At 44.3% G+C, this 19759-nt stretch overlaps 1 protein-coding gene across 4 annotated transcripts in view; it reads left to right on the top strand.

The window, feature by feature from the left end:
• LOC115100538 (acyl-CoA dehydrogenase family member 11-like) overlaps window positions 1–19759 on the top strand; it is a 358748-nt gene that overhangs the window by 270842 nt on the left and 68147 nt on the right. For all 4 annotated transcript variants that reach the window (XM_029619049.1, XM_029619048.1, XM_029619045.1 and 1 more), the window contains 2 exons: window positions 3375–3467; window positions 19495–19599. In XM_029619049.1, coding sequence (XP_029474909.1) covers window positions 3375–3467; window positions 19495–19599 — 198 coding nt within the window. The remainder of the gene's footprint in view (window positions 1–3374; window positions 3468–19494; window positions 19600–19759) is intronic.

The raw sequence follows: 19759 nt of genomic DNA, 5'->3' as shown, positions 1-19759 counted from the left end.
CTGAGGTACCAACACCCTTCTGCCTGCCCGTTAGGGTTCAGGATGCCCTCTACCAAATTCCACCCCAGTTGTTGTGCCTGTTGCACGTCTTTGGGTACATTTGGTGCATTGCTCGGGCATCCTCAGCTCTGCACTCGCCCATATGTGAGGACTAATATCCTGTTTGTCCTGTGAGAAAGCAGAGTTGCTTACCTGTAACAGGTATTCTCACAGGACAGCAGGATGTTAGTCCTCACGAAACCCGCCCACCACCCTGCGGAGTTGGGTTCGCTTATGATTTATTATTTTATTTTTCGCATGTACTTTTACTATAAGACTAGACTGAAGGGGAACCCCTGCTGGCTGCAGGGTTGATGCCAAGCTGGGCATGCCCAGTAGGTGCCAGTCAAAGTTCTGGAAATTTTGACAAAAGTGTTCCATGATTGGGCTCCATCCTATGTCACCCATATATGAGGACTAACATCCTGCTGTCCTGTGAGAACACCTGTTACAGTTAAGCAACTCTGCTTTCCATCTACTTGCAATTCCCCCTTTTCTCCCACTTTATTTCTATTTCAATTTTTCTTATTTACATTGCAGTTTTTTAATCCCCTACTCTTTTGCCCTGGTACATTTTAATTGGCTGGTCAAGATCACCTGTCTTTTCATGCTATTGTGCCTATCCTTTTATTGAACCTTTTAAAAAAACCTCAAAAGAATGTTTTTTTAAATTACAAGTATTAAAAAAACTTAAACCTCTCCTTCACTTTCGAGACTTCCGACTAGTGCTACAGTCCTTAATCCTTACCAAATTAGATTATTGTAATTCCCTCTTGTTTGGGCTCCCTGCATTAACAATAAAACCTCTACAGATGGTACAGAATACCGCAGCGAGACTACTTACTAATTCAAATAAAAGAGATCATATCTCTCCCATACTGCAGTCCCTACACTGGTTACCTATCAAAGCTAGGATTTCGTTCAAAATACTTATGATGATACATAAAGATATTCATAAAACTGCCCCTCTCAATCTATGCCATCAATTCCGTGCTCATTCCTCTGAAAGACCTATCAGAAGAGCTTATTTGGGCTCTCTACATGTTCCCCCTACTAAATCATTACTAAGCAAAAGAGCATTATCTACTTCTGGGCCGACGCTTTGGAACACTCTCCCACCTGACCTCCGTCAAGAACAGTGTCTCCTGACCTTCAAGAAGGACTTAAAAACTTGGCTGTTTAATCAAACTTTCCCTGAAAACCTTGGTTCTCCTAGATGCAGATCCTAAAACATGAATACAAGACTTTAACTATTCATTTTATTATTATTATTATTATTATTTTTATCTTATTTATTTATTTTATTTATGATTGACTCACAATTTATTTATTGTGGCTCTAGGCTTGCTGCTGTTCCTTAATTCCAATTGTTTCTAAAATGTTCAATGGTTTATATGCACTGTTTATTGTATCGCCTCCTAGCGAAAGTTAAGTTCTTTGTAAACCGGTGTGATCTATATCCTTTATAGGAATATCGGTATATAAAAATTCAAAATAAATAATAAATAAATTGAATTGATTGGTCCCTTTACACTGTTGCTCTTTGGCTCTTTGTTTTCAATGAAATGAAAAGTTACCTGTTTCATTGGTTGATGTTATTTTTAGTGCTTTTTTGATAAATATTTTTATAAGAATGCTCATACTTTGACCCTCCTTTGCTTGAAGTCACTGTTTCTAATATGAAGCCTTTATACTTGAATGGTACGTATTTCAACCTTTATTTCATATTGGTTTTGTTTGCTGTTGGTAGCTATTTTTGGATGATCTATTTTCTGAATGACTTTTATTTGCTTTTTAATACTGTAAGAATAGAATTTTGTTGATTGTGTTGTCCCTCCTAAGCTGTTTTATGCAAAACATAGACCATCTTGGGGTACTGACTGTAGATGAGTTCTGTGACTTGATTGTTTCATTAAAGCAGAGCTTTCCAAACTTTTCATGTTGGTGACACACTTTTTAGACAAACATAATTTCGGGACACAGTAATTCAGTCTACTAGTAAACCAGAGGTTAAAGGTTAAACGAACGAAACATATTTCGACAATTTATGTATGTTTCCTTAAATATATACATAAATAAAATGTTTCACGACACAACCTATCTCATGAAAACCTATAATTTATATTAAAAATATATATTCCAAGATTCATGTTATTGTTATAATTTATGAGAAACAATAATAAAACAAATTGTCTGTCCCCCACACACTCATCTCTCTCCTCCCCCCAGCACATGTCTGGCCCCCACACACTCATATCTCTCCCCCTCAAGCACATGTCTGTCCCCCCAGCACGTTTGCCCCCCACTCATCTCTCTCCCCCCAGCACATGTCTGGCCCCCACACTCATGTACCTCGTCTTTTTGATTGTTGCCAGTTAAGTGCTTCACTCCCTTCCATGATCACCAGACACTGCTGCTTGCAGTCAGTACTCCTCATGGCCAGGCCTCATCGGCAGCAGCAGCCAATGCAAGGATGGCTGGGCTCGTTCCACCCACCAAGCCCCCCAAAAAAACACGATTGACAGCAAAAATCACCCAATAATAAGCAACCCATAAACTGAAAAAAAAAAAAAGTGAATCTCTAGAAAAAAAAAAGCCCAAACTCGCATCAGAGTTGACCGGGCTTGCGCAACACACCTGCACACTGCAGGCGACACACTAACGTGTCCCGACACACAGTTTGGAAAGCTCTGCATTAAAGGTTCTTCAAATGCCCTTGCTCTTAGATCTCATGTTAATTGTTCATTGTTTATTTATGATCTTCCTTGTTTAATTCCTTAACCAAAGTTTCTGTTAATGTTCACCTGTTATTTTATTAACTTATATTATTAACTGTTCTCTGTTCCATGTAAAAGATATGCCTCTTTTTGGCTTGTCCTTATTTGTTACATGTAAACCGGTACGATGTGTAAACGGATACTGGTATATAAAAATGTTAAAATAAATAAATAAATGCTTAATTTGGACTTTGAAATGGTTTAGAACAGATCTCTAAGCTATGAGATAAAATACCTGTTTTCTACATGTTTAATTTTGTACCATGTAAAGGTTTTCAGCTTATGTTTGAATGCTTGAGAGTACCTAACTTTGTCTGAGGGGTGGGATGGATTAATATTTGTAAACCTTGTTCTGAACCATTGACATGTTTTAAAATTTGAAGATGAAGATGACTATCAGTAATCCCTTTTCTGGAAATCTTAGAGAGCAAATCCCTTTCTACTTGCCACACATTTTATGTCCGTTACCCAGTGGTATCTTTAAGTAAATGCGCCATTACTGTTGTGTCTTCAGGACTTGGTCTGGCTGTATGAAATGTAATGCTTTATGTTTGACAGGCAATTTCCATTGTCTCAGAAGGGCTGGAATGCTTCGGAGGGCAGGGCTATATGGAAGACACAGGCTTGCCAGCCATGCTTCGGGATGCTCAGGTATAGCAAGTGTAAAAACTCTTAAAATATTCAGCCACTACCAGGATAAGCAAGTTAGTCAGCCATGCTATTTAATATTCTCAGCTATGTTATATTTTATCTGTTTTTATTAAGTGATACATGTAGGAAACAGCTTACAAATCACAACGCTGAAAGACAGCACAGAACTGGTAAAGAAGGAAAGCATCATAGACAGTAATAGCACCAATATATTTTTTTTATTTATTTATTTATTTATTTATTTATTTAGAAACTTTTATATACCGGTATTAGTGGGGACATCATACCGGTTCACATATTAACAAAAGGCTTGGAAAATACATATCAACCGTCATGTTATCACCTTTTGTACAAGTGTGTTAACCCCCACCCCCCCTTCCCCCAAAGGCAACATCCAGCATTCAGGGGGGGGCGATCCTAGATCCAGGGGGGCATTGCTCCTTTGCGTCCCCTGGATCAAGATGCATATTCAAGCTTAATATAACAGTTGCTACACCCCAGCCCCCATGACATCCCTCCCCCCGGAAACCCCCACCCTCTCACCCCACCCTTCAGAGATCGAGTTCAAATAACTGGGTATGGCCATAACGTAAATGCTTAATTATTAAGTACTAAACTTATCGTTCTGTGAGGCAAGGATTGCAAGTATGGTTCCCAGGGTTGTAGAAAGAAAGTTCGGCGTCTGGGCGAACTCCTAGAAGACAAATTCTCCATCTGCATCAGTCTGTGAAAATGACTGTGCCACACCCAAAAAGAAGGCGCTGTTTCTTCCATCCAATATGTAAGGATTACCTGTTTCCCAGTCAAGCCTGCCTTTTGCAGAAGAGTACGTAGACCCTTAGTCGGGACTAAATATCGATTCTCAGCTATGTTATAGTTAGCCGGATAGGTTTGGCTAAATATAGGACAGCCAATTAGTTGTACTATTGACTTATCTGGCTAACTAAGCCAGATACGGCTGAAATCAACACTTATCTGGCTAAGTTAGCTGATTAAGTATCTCCACCCAGGAACGCCCCATCAGAACCAGTGTTTGGGTAGGTCAAATCTGGGGCCCCATGGGCACTGTCAATATCACCCATCCCACCGCAGTCAGAGTCCCAGCATGACTGCAGCAGATCCCATCCTGCTGCAGCCAAAGAAAGTCTTGACATGGACGCAGCTGATCCCCTCCCACCCCTGGTGCCCTCTCTTGCCTAAAAGAAGACTCCTTGGTAGTCTAGTGATGGCCTATAGCAACTGCTAGCTCTGGGCCAGTCGACGTCTTTTTCCAAAATGGCATCGACCAGTCTTTGCTCTTATCATGTGATGGGGCAAAGACCACTCAATGACATTTTGGAAAAGGGCATCCACCGGTCCAGAGCTAGGTGGCACTCTGGGCCATCACTAGACTACCAGAGCCTCCTCTTTTAGGAAAGGGGGAACCACTAGATTACCTAAGAATGCTATGTGTATGGGGGCCTACTTATAGTCCAGGGTGTCATTTGACCTAGAGCTGACTTTGCGACCTGCCTTACCTTATTTATCCAACTAATTGTTTAGCTAGATAAACAGATGGAAAAGTGGAGCCGAATATCAACTTCTTAGTTTTTATAGCTGGTGATTAGTTAATGTTGCCACTGGCAAGTGATGCTGTTTACTTGCATGGTGAAGATTTGGTGAGTAGTTAAGTCACTGGTGCACGATATGCAGAGTACAGTCTATGTGAACAAACATGAAGGAAGCTAGAGAGGCTATATCGCATTTGTCTCTTACCATGTTGTACCATTAATCTATACAACTTTTATACTGTGTGGATGCAGGAAAGTTTTTAAACAAGTTATCAATGGCTAGACAAGTAGATGCCAGTATTTATTTTAAATGAATATGAAAATTCATCCAGGACTTACTTGCCAGAGGTGACAATCATTTGCCATATACTCCTGCCCCTATCCCCCAATGATTTTTTGGAGAGAGGACACAGAATATATGGAGAGTATGTTTGTTTCCTGAGAAATGTACATGGCCCACCCAAGAAACAGATTCGTTCTGCTCCTCCCACCAAGATGCAATTCACTCCTCCTTCCCACCCAGATGTAATTCATTTCTCCTTCACTCCCTCCATATTTCAGATCTCATTCTCCTTTCATCACCCCCAAGCACTTTCTTGCTTTCTTCTGCTCACCTCTCCCACCCCTGATGCAGCCCTTTCTGCATGGACAAACAGGACATGATCAGCCACACAAGTAGGTGGCGGCATCCAATGGCATGGTGATGGGCAAAGCTCTCTGAGTTCAGACAATCCAGAGTTTTCTAAGCATGTGTGGCCATTTTTGCACAGCTACCATGAGTCTCTTCAGTCTTTTTTTCTTTTGGTATTACAAAAGGAGGCTTTCAGCTCCTCCCTTATCTTTTTTTCCCCCTTTCTTACTTTAATTTTTGTTTAACCTTTATCTCCTCAAAAAAACAATTCCTTATTTACCAGACCAGTCCAGATGGATGAATGTTTCTCCTCTACAAGCAGATGGAGGCAGAGAAGAAAAGATTTACTGTAACCACCTACATAAGGCACTATGCTACCTGAGGTCAGATATTATTTCTTTATCTCCAGCAGATGGTAAAAAGTGCAAGATTCTGCATTCGGATGGTGCTGGTGAACCAAATTTCTCTGAGTTTATGCCCCTGGGGGCCATCCCTCTGGTAGAGAAGGGACAAGCAGGGGTGTTGATGACTCTTGGCTTGGCTTACTCCCAAATATTAGGGGGATTCTGAAAGTCAGTAGTGCTGGCTCCCTTTGTCCCCCCTCCTTCTCTCTCCTCTCCTTGGGATCAGAAGCTTGAGAAGACTTTGGCAGGAAAGTATTGGTTTCTGTTTTGGTTTGTTTTTTTCCTCTGAGCTGAAAATTTAGTAATTTGAAGCCAAAAGAAAACCAGGTTTGGACGCTCTGTCCCGAATGTGGCAGAGTTGTCTTTTGTATGTTTCCGCCGTGGCCACTGATAGGCAGAGTAATTCACAGAATGGAGAGGCATCATTGAATCATGGTCCTTGTAGCCCCAGAGTAGCCAAGATGGCCTTGGTTTGCAGATTTGGTGAGACTGAGTAGACAACTCCTGAGGTTCATTCACATCAAGGTCCGATTTGTTTGGAGCAGGCTTTTTCTTACAGCATGGCTCTTGACAGGATGAGATTGAGTCAAAAGGGTTACTTGGAGGAAGTAATTACTACATTATTGTGGGTAAGGAAGAATTCCTCTTCTCTTGCTTATGTCTGGGTTTGGAAAGCCTTTGAGGTGTGGTTTCTGAAAATGGGTGTCTCCCCTTTTCAGGCCTCCGTGTCAATGATTTGTTCCTTTTCTGCAAAAATGTTTGCGGAAAGGGCTTGCTTTGAATTCTTCTACTTCAAGTGGCAACACTTTCATGCTATAGAGAACAGGTACAAAGGCAGCCCTTAGCTTCACATCTGTTCTTTTCCTGAGAGGGATGAAGCAACTGCAGCCTCCTGATAGGAAATTGGGTTCTCCATGGAATCTTCATTTGGTATTGAAGGCTCTCTGTATTAGTCCTTTTGAGCCCATTGGGGAAGTGCTTTGAAGAATCTGACTCGTAAGGCAGTTTTTTCTGGTGGCAATTTGCTCAATCCACAGCATTTCCATTGCCTTGTCGTGAAGAGAACCCTTTCTCACATTTTCGGAGGATGGGATTTTGATCCGCAGTTCCCTCGTTCCTGCCTAAGATAGTCTCATCCTTCCACTTAGATCGATTGGTCAAATTATCCTCCTTCAAGAAGTCATCTTCTAGAGCAGTGGTTCTCAACCTTTTTTCGGTCGGGGCACACCTCACAGATGGTTCTCACATGCGTGACACACTGAACATGTGACCATCACCAGGCTAAATGTAAACAAACACTCTGCATTCCACAGAAACCCCCCTCGACCCCCAACAATGGGTGCAGAGCAAAACTAGGACATTCCCCGTTCAATTTACCATACAAAAAAAAGATATTTCTGGTGACATCTCAATAACAGCCACATAAACACGTTCTCCTACCAGGTGCAATAGACCACCTTATGAAAAAAAAAATTTACCACCAATGCATGTTCTATTGAGAAAACACAACAAATAATATTGATACAAATTGCCTACATGCTAGTAAAATGCTTCACCTTGGTCATACACAAAGAATCAACCTTCACCAAGTACAGAAAGACCACAGATTACAAATATGGAAACAGAAACTGGAATGGAAACCCAAAAAAGCCACTCTGCATTCTGTGCAAAACAAAAATATAGCACTTATTAGACTTCCAGGATCTGAAATAATGTACACAAACTAATGTGCACAAAGTTACACCTGCATTATGGAACTCAAACAGTAACAACCCTACCTATGAAAAGGCAGCACTGCAAAAATTACACCAGGCCCTAAACACCATTACACCTCCTGTTAGGAAAACAGAACAAGCCAAGCTGCTATAGATCCCTACCAAGAAACTATAAACTCGCAGAACACCCTTAGCTGGGTCACACATGCAGAACACAGACAGACCCTCACCAAATACAGAATAAAGTGACCATAAAGCTAATGTTTTTGTTTTTGCGGGTTTTTTTTATTATTTTCAAAATTTCAGAGAATTTTACAGAAAGTACATTTCTGAATGAAATACAGTATAATACCGTCACATAATTGCAACTTATATAATATACCTTCCAACATCAATAAATATTTAACTAAAGTGTACACCTAAATATAAGAATATAGGGGCAATAGAATTCAGAGCGAAAACAGGTATTTCATTTATTTAAACAGGAAAAGATAGGTGAGCTTCCCTAATTCTAATGAGTCAATCCATCTCCGGGATCCTGAGAGTTTCCTATCAGAAAAACCTTCAATTGCTCGTGCTCAAAAAATACATAATTATTATTTTGAAATCTAATGCAGCATTTACTAGGGTATTTTAACACAAATTGGGCCCCTAAATTAAGAACCCTTTCTCTCATTCCAAGAAATTCCTTCCTACGTTGCTGAGTTAACTTTACCACGTCAGAGTATATCCAAATCTGAGCCCCATAAAAGGGGACTGATCTATTCCTTAGAAACATTTTCAAGATGTAATTCTGATCAGATATAAATGCAAATGTTATCAGCATTGCCTTTCTCTCTTTTATTTCTGATTCTAGTGATAGTTCCAATAAATCAGAAATGTTCATAGATGGAATATTTCTCTCCCCTTCAGCCTAGGTTCCCGGGCGGGGTAGGTAGTATGCCGTAATGCATACTGGTAGCGTAGCTTCAGGAATTTTTAAAACTTCTTTCATGTATATTTTGAAAAGTTCCATCGGTGATACCATTCTGACCACAAGAAAGTTTATAATCCTCAAATTCAGGATTCTTAAGTTGGGACTTCCGGCGATGACGTAGAGGCGCCGGCAGCACGGCTTTTGGGCTCCGAAGTCCCGCTCCCTGCCTCGGCGAAAAAGCCCCCAAAAATCTCGGTGGAACGCCCCCAAATTTTTTCACCAGCTTACCTGGGACGAGCTGCAGCGGTCCTGACCTGAGTGGGAGGCGCGGGGGATGCGGCAGAGAAACCTCCGCAAGGCTGCGGTGCGACGACCTTGCTGTTACAAGATGGCGGCGGCCCCTTCCCCCCCCCCCCCCTCGGGCGCGAAAGTTTTGGAAGCGGTGTCGGAAGATGCACTGATGCAGATCTCCCAGAGTGTGACTGCGGCTCTGGATGCCCGGCTGATTCGCATTCAATCCACGATGGAGGACCTCAAGGCGGCTGTGGAGGGCCAGTCTAAGTGCCTTGATGAGGCGGAACAAATTCTCTCCGATCATGGAGATCGGATGGCGGCGGCCGAGCACCACGTGGCTGAGCTGCGCACACAACAAAGAGAGCTGCTAGATAAGGTAGAAGATTTGGAAGATCGTGGGCGCCGCAATAATCTTAAGATTGTGGGGCTTCCGGAGGCGGTAAAGGATACTGCGCTCCTGGACTGGGTTGAGAACTGGCTCCCTGCCCAAATAGGCCTGGACTTGCCTCCAGGGGAGCTGAAATGTGAGCGGGTCCACCGGGTCGGGCCCTTGCGGGACGGGGCGCCCAGACCCCGGCCGGTGATGGCAAAGATCTTGAATTGGGATCACAAGACCAAAATGCTGCGAGCCTTCAAGCAAAAGGATCTTGTGGAATATAAGTCACAGGATTTTACTATTCAATGACTTTTCAGCATCTACTGCTGCGAAAAGGAAACTGATGACGCCAGCTTGCTCGGAGCTCTATAAGAGGGGCATAAAATTTGGATTGCTGTACCCTGCTAAACTCCGTGTGTATCATAATAACAAAGTTCTCTTTTTTAACACCAAGGAGGAAGCCGATGGATTTATTGCTAGTCTACCTGGGGCAGCAGGGAAATGAGCGGGCTAAGGATCACACAGGATTCAAGCTACATCCTTTTTTCAACCGCTGCGGTTGTGTGCTGGCTGACCCCCACTCCGCGGAGGGGGGGGGGGGGTTGAAGTTAATATGGACTGGTTCTTACAGTTGGAGTGACTCTCATCACTGGCTCTATTCAGCCGTTCGCCAGTCTTTTTGTTTCCCTCCTTTTTATTTCACTTCACGGCAGGGCTTACAATTCTTTTTGCTGGGGGCTTGGCTCATGGACTTGTTTCAATTGACTTGGTGTTTGAGAGTGTGTTCTGTTGCATTGAACTTGTTTCACTTAATACGCTGGATGGGGGCTTCATGGGGCTGGGGGCGGGACGGAGGGGGGTATTCTTGTCCCACTGGAGAGGTTGGCGGGTGAGATACCTCTGTACCTCCTTGAGCGGTTCTGGGTATGCGTGGGGGTGTGTGGGTGTGGGTGTGCATGTGGGTTCGGGGTGAGACACTGTGTGGGGGGGTGGATAGGAGGGGTGGGGAGGTAGGGGGTTGGGGGGGATGGGTCCAGGGACCAGGGTGTTACAACTCTCTTGTTGGTTTTCATATCTCCTTGTGGTCTAGGCTGGGGGGCCATGGGGGGAGGTGGTGTATGCTACTAAAGCCCACTTGTTGGGCTCACATAAATTTTGTGCGGGTATTAGCGCGCCATGGCGAAGGTTAGAGTTACCACCATGAACGTAGATGGTATACACTCCCCAGTTAAGCGGAAAAAGTTATTAACTATGTTTAGTCGCATGCATTCACAAGTCGTTTTCCTTCAGGAAACACATTTGAATGATGCGGAACACCTTAAACTCAAACGGGAGTGGGTGGGTCACTGCATATATTCATCTTACACATCTCGTAAGAGGGGAGTGGCCATCCTTATCCATAAGCATCTGCCCTTTCGCCTCACTAGAACTTGTCATGATAAAGAGGGTCATTATGTGATTGCAGCTGGGGTTTTAGGTCACCAAAAGATAGCCTTTTGCAATGTTTATGGGCCCAATGTTTTTTCTCAAGAATTTTTTTCATCCCTGGCGGGCTTGCTCACTGAGTTTCTGGATCATGTGTTGGTGGTTGGGGGAGACCTTAATGTTGTAGCGGACAATCTCCTGGATCGAAAGCCGCCCAAACCTGCTGAAGCCCGTGGCCGCTCATTGGGAGTTCAATTTTTGTGCGACGAACTTCAGCTGTTAGATGTGTGGCGGGTTCTTCACCCTGGTGAACTTGATTTTACATTCTATTCTAACCCACACCAGGTTTACTCCCGCTTGGACTACTTGCTGGTGTCCGATAAGTGGTTTGCCAGGGTGGAGGAGGCGTCCATAGGTGTACGATCGATCTCTGATCATGCCCCAGTGTCTGTCTTGTTGCAGAGTGATATGGGAGAGAGGCCCCCATTCTCATGGCGTATGCGCCCTGACTTGTACTATGATGAGAAGTTTCGGGAGCACTTACAAAGGTGTTGGAAGGAGTATGTCACGCATAATTCTACCCCGGATATTACCGCGGCTACCTTGTGGGAGGCCGGGAAAGCGGTGATGCGCGGGGAAATCATTGCGTACGTGGTCAAGACGAACCGTCAACGGAACGCTGAAATAGTCCGTCTTACTCAGGTCCTTAAAACGGCACAACAGCGTCACGTGGTTGATATGACCCCGGACGCTAAGGGTCAAGTTGACCAGGCGCGAGCCACGCTAAATTCTTTGCTCCATCAACGGGCGTCCAAATCACTCAAATACTATCAATACCAAATTTATAAATATGGCAATCGGGCCGGTCGGTTGTTGGCCCACTTGGTTCGTCCTAGGGGCCAGAGGAAGGTCATTGTCAGTATTAAAGACAGCCGGGGCGTACGTCGAATGTCCTCTGGGGATATTGAGGCTAGGTTTCTCGAATACTACCGACAATTGTATGCGGAGCGCTGCAGCGATCCGCTGGTTCGGGAGGCTCTGTTCCAACCGATCGAATGGCCGAGGGTGACTCTAGATCAGTTGAATGCTCTTAATACTCCCATTACTGACCAGGAGGTGCATCGGGTTATTCACACTCTCCAGTTGGGCAAGGCTGCGGGATCGGATGGGTTCGGCTCCGAGTTTTATAAAATATTAAAATTCCAATTGCTTTCTCCACTTGTGGCTTTCTATAATGCACTGTTGGAGGAGAGGGCCCTCTCCCCTGCACTCAATCACTCTGTTATAGTTGTTCTTCCCAAACCAGGTAAGGACCCGGAGGAGGTGGGGTCCTATAGACCCATCTCCTTGATAAATGTAGATATCAAGCTCTTAGCGGCTATTCTGGCTGCCAGACTTAGTGTTCTTCTTCCCAAACTCGTTCATGACGATCAAACTGGTTTTGTCTGGGGTCGACAAGGAGTTCGGAATGTGCGCCACCTGATGGCTTCTCTTAGTTATTCTGCTGGGGCTGACGCGGTTGTTCTGAGTCTCGACGCGGAGAAGGCCTTCGACTCACTGTCTTGGGACTTTCTCTTTTGGGTGCTGCGCCAGTATGGCTTTGAGGGGGCTTTTGTACAGTGGGCGGAGGTTCTTTATAGCAACCCCAGTGCTAGTATTTTATTGAATGGGGCAGTGTCCTCCCCGTTTGATTTGCATTGTGGAGTTCGACAGGGTTGCCCCCTCTCTCCCTTGCTTTTTGTTTTAGCTCTGGAACCATTGGCCATTTGGTTGAGGGAGGAGCCTCAGATTTGGGGATTGCGTGTGGGCCAACAGTCCCTTCGTACCGCTCTCTTTGCTGATGATATTTTGCTTTTCGTTGGCAAGCCACAAGCCAGTGTTCCCGTCATTATTAATCTTTTTGACCAATTTCGGGCGGTGGCGGGTCTACGCATTAATTTTGGGAAGTCGGAGGCGTTGGCCTTGAATCCCCAGCTGCAATCTTCATGGGTGGGCTCTTTTCCATTTCGATGGGCGCCAGATAGGCTGAAATATTTAGGTATTTGGATTCCGAGGGATTTAAGGCACTTGTATGAGTTGAATGTTACTAGCCTCTTGGAGTGGATACACTCACAGCTGGAGGCTTGGGCCTCGCTTCCCTTGTCCCTTTTTGGTCGCTGCGCTCTTATCAAAATGATCATTGCCCCTAAGATATTATATGTCCTGTCTATGGTTCCCTGTTGGTTGCGGGATAAGGACTTAAAAGGGTTGTATGCGGCCATTCAGCACTTTCTTTGGAGGGGACGGAAAGCCCGTCTTAGTTATCTGACTATGACTTATTCACGGGATCAAGGGGGATGTGGCCTGCCTGATTTTCGTTTGTGCAACGCTGCATGCCAGCTGTGCTTCATAGGGGAATGGCTTATGGGGGACTATAAATTCTGTGCACAGGGGCTTATCTCTGGCATGGCTGCCCCTTGGTCGCCCCTGAGTCTTATCCAGTCCAGCGCCGTGGAGCGTCGTAGGCTTGCATACCCTAGAGTTTTGCTATCTCCTTGCATTGCGGTCTGGCGGTGGTTACGGGGGCAGCGGGGATTGGATGGGGTGGTTTCACTACTATTGCCCTTGACTGGAAATGTGGGCTTTCTGCCGGGAAGGGACTGTGGGGCTTTGTTTCATAAGTGGGCGTCTAATGGAGCGATGTTTGCCTTTCATTTCTATGACACTGACACTCATACACTGTTGGACTTTGCTACTTTAGCTCACACTTATCGCCTACCGACTCATCAGTTTTTTGCGTATCTGCAAACCAGGCACTATTTGACCTCCTTTCACTGGACATCGGACAGGGTGAGCTTGGAGTGCTCCTATGCTAACAAGATATTTGACATGGCTAACCTTGCCAATACCATAACGGGTTGGGCTACGCTTGGCAGATCGTTGCGTCTAAACCCGCGCTTGGATGTGCTGGCGGTAAAATGGACTGCTACTTTTGGAGAACCTATTACCGTGCAATATTTGGTGAACTGTTTTGCAGCGGTACACCGACAGCTACCGGACATTGGACTGCGCGAAGTACAGTTTCGCATACTTCAGCGGATATACTGTGACGATGTGCGACGATTCAAGATGGGGAGTACTGATTCTCCTCTCTGTATTAAATGTGGCCAAGAGGAGGACACTTTGGTGCATAGACTGTATTCTTGCCCTACTCTCCACTCTTTTTGGGCCACGGTGGTGGGCGTGATTTCTACGTGCACTGGAGCGCCGCCGCCTATAACAGGGAAGTTTCTTCTCTCTAGCCCACAAGCCTGCACTGCCGAGGTCAGCCGATCAAAAGACCGCTTTGGACGCATTGCAGCCATGCTGGCATGCCACACCATACTGTCTGGATGGGCGGAACCCGTGACGGCCCCCACTTCAGTATAGTGGTTCCAGCGTATGGCCTTGGTTTTGCAGATGGAACGTTTGGATTTTTTGAAAGGCCATCGAAAGACTGACAAACTGTATGGGGCTTGTTGGACTCAATGTGTCTTATTGTTGCCGGCCTCAGTCCAGGCCGGTCTGCGGGACAGTGGGTATACTAATGATTGGATTGACAATATGGTCTCTGGGGGAAAGGGGCTGGGAAGGGGGGGGGGGTGGCCCGGTGTGACTGAAGTGTGAGTGGGATGGTTGTGGGGTACGAGGGTGGGAAGGAGGGGGGAGGGGTGGTAAAATCAGAAATAAGATAAGGGCAGAGAGCATCTACTGGCCTAGGAGGCTTACTGCTATCTGGGAATGTCATATGCCTTCTTGTTGTAGTTCCCTCATTGTGTGGGATTGATCTTTGTTATGTTATGTTCTTTACTTGGCTGGTTGGTTGTGTTTCTGCCAATAAAAATTATTCTGAAAAAAAAAAAAAGGATTCTTAAGTTATTTTCAACCCTTTCCAACCTTTTTTCAATTACCAATTCAGATCTTATAAGATTTTGTTGCAGGGACTCCATTTTGATTATTCTTTCCTCGTGGTTTTGAATTTTAAGGTTAAAAGTTCCTTTTAAATTCTTGTTAGTTATTGTTTGACTTTTAACTTCAGTAGTTATCTGTGCAAGTGATTTCAAAGTTTCTTCGATAGCCTTTAAAGCATGCCACACATTCCCCAGAGTAATTTCCTTGGGCTGCCCAAGCTTAATACTCACAGCCGAAGGTTCTGACTGGATTTCTCTCTTCCCTTTCGATTGCCGATTGCTGCATGTTACCTGCAGTTGTTCTAGCAGTCTGGGCTTGAATCCCTCCTTCTGAGGAGCTCACTTCCAGCTCATGTTGGAATCCTCCACATCGTAAACTGGACTCTCCGTCCGATTGTGTCCTGGGACTTCCCCGGCTACTCTCCAGCAGCGCTTGATGTGATCCACTCTGGACTCCAAACATAGCCTGGGTTGATTCACTCTGAGCTGGATGCATAGGCCTGGATGGCTCGCCAGGACTCAGGGTGACATCGAGAGTCACCCGGAGAGGCGTTTGCTGCTCCGGTGTCCCCCCAGCGACTAGTCCTTCTGGCGTTGCGGTAGCTCCCATGAAGAAGCCCTTGATTCGTCTCTGGAAAGGGTCGGGAACGGGTGAGCTTGTCATTGCTCCCCGAACATTTCCCTTTCTTTTTGTATGAGGCGTCAAGGTGTTGCATATAGGGAAAAATAACCCTTGCTGTAGTTAAACGATGTTGGGTTCCATATTAGGAGCTACCACCCATGAAAAAGATCTAGGCATCATAGTGGATAATACTTTAAAATCATTGGCTCAGTGTGCTGCAGCAGTCAAAAAAGCAAATAGAATGTTAGGAATTATTAGGAAGGGAATGGTTAAAAAAATGGAAAATGTCATAATGCCTCTATATTGCTCCTGGAATACTGTGTACAATTCTGGTTGCCACATCTCAAAAAAGATATAGTTGCGATGGAGAAGGTACAAAGAAGGGCAACCAAAATGATAAAGGGGATGGAACAGCTCCCCTGTGAGGAAATGCTGAAGAGGTTAGGGCTGTTCAAAAATTGGAAGAAGGATCCATCTGAAGAAAATAGGATAAAACATAAGCATTGTCAAAGTAAGTGTAAAACATTGATAAGACAGGCGAAGAGAGAATTTGAAATTAAGTTGGCCATAGAGGCAAAAACTCATAATAAAAACTTTTTAAAATATATCCAAAGCAAGAAACCTGTGAGGGAAGTCGGTTGGACCATTAGATGACAGAGGGGTTAAAGGGGCTCTTAGGGAAGATAAGGCCATTGCAGAAAGACTAAATGAATTCTTTGCCTCCGTGTTTACTAATGAGGATGTTGGGGAGATACCAGTTCCAGAGATGGTTTTCAGGGGTGATGACAGACGAACTGAACGAAATCACTGTGAACCTGGAAGATGTAGTAGGCCAGATTGACAAACTAAAGAGTAGCAAATCACCTGGACCAGATGGTATGCATCCTAGGGTTCTGAAGGAACTCAAAAATGAAATTTCTGATCTATTAGTTAAAATTTGTAACCTATCATTAAAATCATCCATTGTACCTGAAGACTGGAGGGTGGCCAATGTAACCCCAATATTTAAAAAAGGCTCCAGGGGCGATCCGGGTAACTATAGACAGTGAGCCTGACTTCAGTGCCGGGAAATATAGTGGAAACTATTCTCAAGATCAAAATCGTAGAGCATATAGAAAGACATGATTTCATGGGACACAGTCAACATGGATTTACTCAAGGGAAGTCTTGCCTAACAAATCTCAATTTTTTTGAAGGGGTTAATAAACATGTGGATAAAGGTGAACCGGTAGATGTAGTGTATTTGGATTTTCAGAAGGCATTTGACAAAGTCCCTCATGAGAGGCTTCTATGAAAACTAAACAGTCATGGGATAGGAGGCGATGTCCTTTCGTGGATTACAAACTGGTTAAAAGACAGGAAACAGAGAGTAGGATTAAATGGTCAATTTTCTCAGTGGAAAAGGGTAAACAGTGGAGTTCCTCAGGGATCTGTACTTGGACCGGTGCTTTTCAATATATATATAAATGATCTGGAAAGGAATACGACGAGTGAGGTTATCAAATTTGCGGATGATACAAAATTATTCAGAACGGAAAATGTCATAATGCCTCTGTATCACTCCATGGTGAGACCGCACCTTGAATACTGTGTACAATTCTGGTCGCCGCATCTCAAAAAAGATATAGTTGCGATGGAGAAGGTACAGAGAAGGGCAACCAAAATGATAAAGGGGATGGAACCAGCTCCCCTATGAGGAAAGGCTGAAGAGGTTAGGGCTGTTCAGCTTGGAGAAGAGACAGCTGAGGGGGGGATATGATAGAGGTCTTTAAGATCATGAGAGGTCTTGAACGAGTAGATGTGACTCGGTTATTTACACTTTTGAATAATAGAAGTTAGCAAATAGCACATTTAAGACTAATCGGAGAAAATTCTTTTTCACTCAACGCACAATAAAGCTCTGGAATTTGTTGCCAGGGGATGTGGTTAGTGCAGTTAGTGTAGCTGGGTTCAAAAAAGGTTTGGATAAGTTCTTGGAGGAGAAGTCCATTAATGGCTATTAATCAATTATACTTAGGGAATAGCCACTGCTATTAATTGCATCAGTAGCATGGGTTCTTTTTAGTGTTTGGGTAATTGCCAGGTTCTTGTGGCCTGGTTTTGGCCTCTGTTGGAAACAGGATGCTGGGCTTGATGGACCCTTGGTCTGACCCAGCATGGCAATTTCTTATGTTCTTATGAGAAGAGACGGCAGAGGGGGGATATGATAGAGGTCTTTAAGATCATGAGAGGTCTTGAACGAGTAGATGTGAATCAGTTATTTACACTTTTGGATAATAGAAGGACCAGGGGGGCATTCCATGAAGTTAGCAAGTAGCACATTTAAGACTAATCGGAGAAAATTCTTTTTCACTCAATGCACAATAAAGCTCTGGAATTTGTTGCGAGAGGATGTGGTTAGTGCAGTTAGTGTAGCTGGGTTCAAAAAAGGTTTGGATACGTTCTTGGAGGAGAAGTCCATTAACGGCTATTAATCACATTTACTTACGGCCGTTTCAGTAAAGTCCGCGGGAGAGCCGGCGAATGCTGGCTCTCCCGGCGCGCGCACAGGCCACTCGCCTGTGCGTGCGATTCTGTATTTAAATGAGGCCTAGCAGTAGAAACAGGCAAAAGGAGGCGCTAGGGACACTAGTGCGTCCCTAGCGCCTCCTTTTGGACCGGAGTGGCGGCTGTCAGCGGGTTTGACAGCCGGCGTCGGTTCTCAAGCCCGCTCTCAGCCACGGGCTCGGAAACCGAACGCCGGCAAAATTGAGCGTCCGGTTTTCGACCTGACAGCTGCGGGCCGACTTCTTGGAAAGTTTTATTTTTAATAAGGTATGTCTGCCTATAGAGTAAGCAAGCCACAAGCCTTGGTCTCATACTATCCCTGTAGTCAAATTTTTTGTTACAGAGTAGTTTTGAAAACTCATCCTAAATTTATACCAAAGTTCTCTCTCTCATTTAAATCAATCCATTGTCTTTTCAACATTATTTCCAAGATCACACGCCAATAAGAGTGTGCAGGGTCTTTATACCTTGGACTGCAGAAGAGCTTTATTCTATTTAGAAAGTCTTCACAACTGTTTAACACCTTCAGCCCATCAAACAAGGTTCTTCAGTTACAAAAACAACTCTTTCAACTTGGATATTTGATTGCATTTCTTACTGTTAAAATCAGGATAGCATCTTCAAAATAAAGTGAAAGCCCATCAAGTTAGGGCTACAGCAGCTTCCATAGCACATCTTTGCTGTGACTTCATAGATGATATGAGCAAGGCTGTCATTTGGTCTTTCAACCATACCTTTACTGTTCATTACTGCCTAGAAAATACTTCATGTCAAGACAGTACTTTTGGACAGGCAGTTCCAAAGAGCTTATTTGATCGATTCCTTCAACTCTTCCCTCCAGCCTCTGACATAATTACAGGTTGCATGGTCTTCTAACAGCATATCATCAAATGTCATACACTCCTCAGTTTGAGTGCCCCATTTGTGCGGCTGATCGTTGTCCTGCTTGTATATGGGGAAATAGAAGTTACTCATCTGTTACAGGTGTTCTCCATAGACAGCAGGACAAATCAGCCACACAGTTCCACCATCCACCCCTTAGAATTGAAGATCAGCTTGCTATAAAAACTGAGATGACTCATGCAGCAGTGACTGTATAAGAATGGCTACACATGCTTAGAAAACACACCTGGCTATTTCTGAGCTCTTCCGTCTCTGCTCATTTAGACAATGTTGCCCATTTGTGTGGTTAAGTTGTCCTGATATCTATGGAAAACACCTGTTACAGGTGAACAACTTTGCTTTCTTTCCTCCTTGGAGCCCTGCTGCCTTCTTGGCCCCAGTTGGGGTTGAAGATGTATCTTCCTCCCCCCAGGGGACTGAAGTTCTTTCTGGGCCTAAATCGGGGTATTTCCCAGAGCAATAGCCAGCTCTGTCACATTATTTCTGCTCAGTGGTGAGGTAGTGTTGTTCCTTGTGCCTAGCTGGCTGCTTCTTCCTTTCATCTAGGCAGGGGTTCTTCAGCCTCACTTTGTCCAATTTCTAGCAGTGGATATCAGCTTGCATTTTTGAAAGCCTATTTATTTTCAGTTTGCTATAAAAACTCAGGAAACTGAATCTTGCTAGTTTTATTGGCAAAATGATTTGGGGTCTGATACGTACATGTCCCTATTTATAGGTATTGACGATTTGGGAAGGCACAACCAACATTCTCTCCCTGGATGTCCTGCGTGCTCTTGCTAAGAATGAAGGACAAATGGTTAGCTTCTTCTCTGCGGTTCAGGTGAGTCAAATTCTCAAGTCTTTGCTCCTCGTAACCAGTTGTGAAGACCAACCTTGAGACTCAACCAATGTAACTTTTCTTAGTGTTTTTAGGTGCCATAAGGACTGCAGCCAGGTGAGTTTCTTCTAGCAAATCACTGTTCACTGTGGATCGCAAGGCA

The sequence above is a fragment of the Rhinatrema bivittatum genome, chromosome 11, assembly GCF_901001135.1.
Source record: "Rhinatrema bivittatum chromosome 11, aRhiBiv1.1, whole genome shotgun sequence".
Lineage (NCBI taxonomy): Eukaryota > Metazoa > Chordata > Amphibia > Gymnophiona > Rhinatrematidae > Rhinatrema > Rhinatrema bivittatum.
The sequence above is the reverse complement of the archived record's forward strand: the minus strand, read 5'-3'. Positions and strand labels throughout refer to the sequence as shown.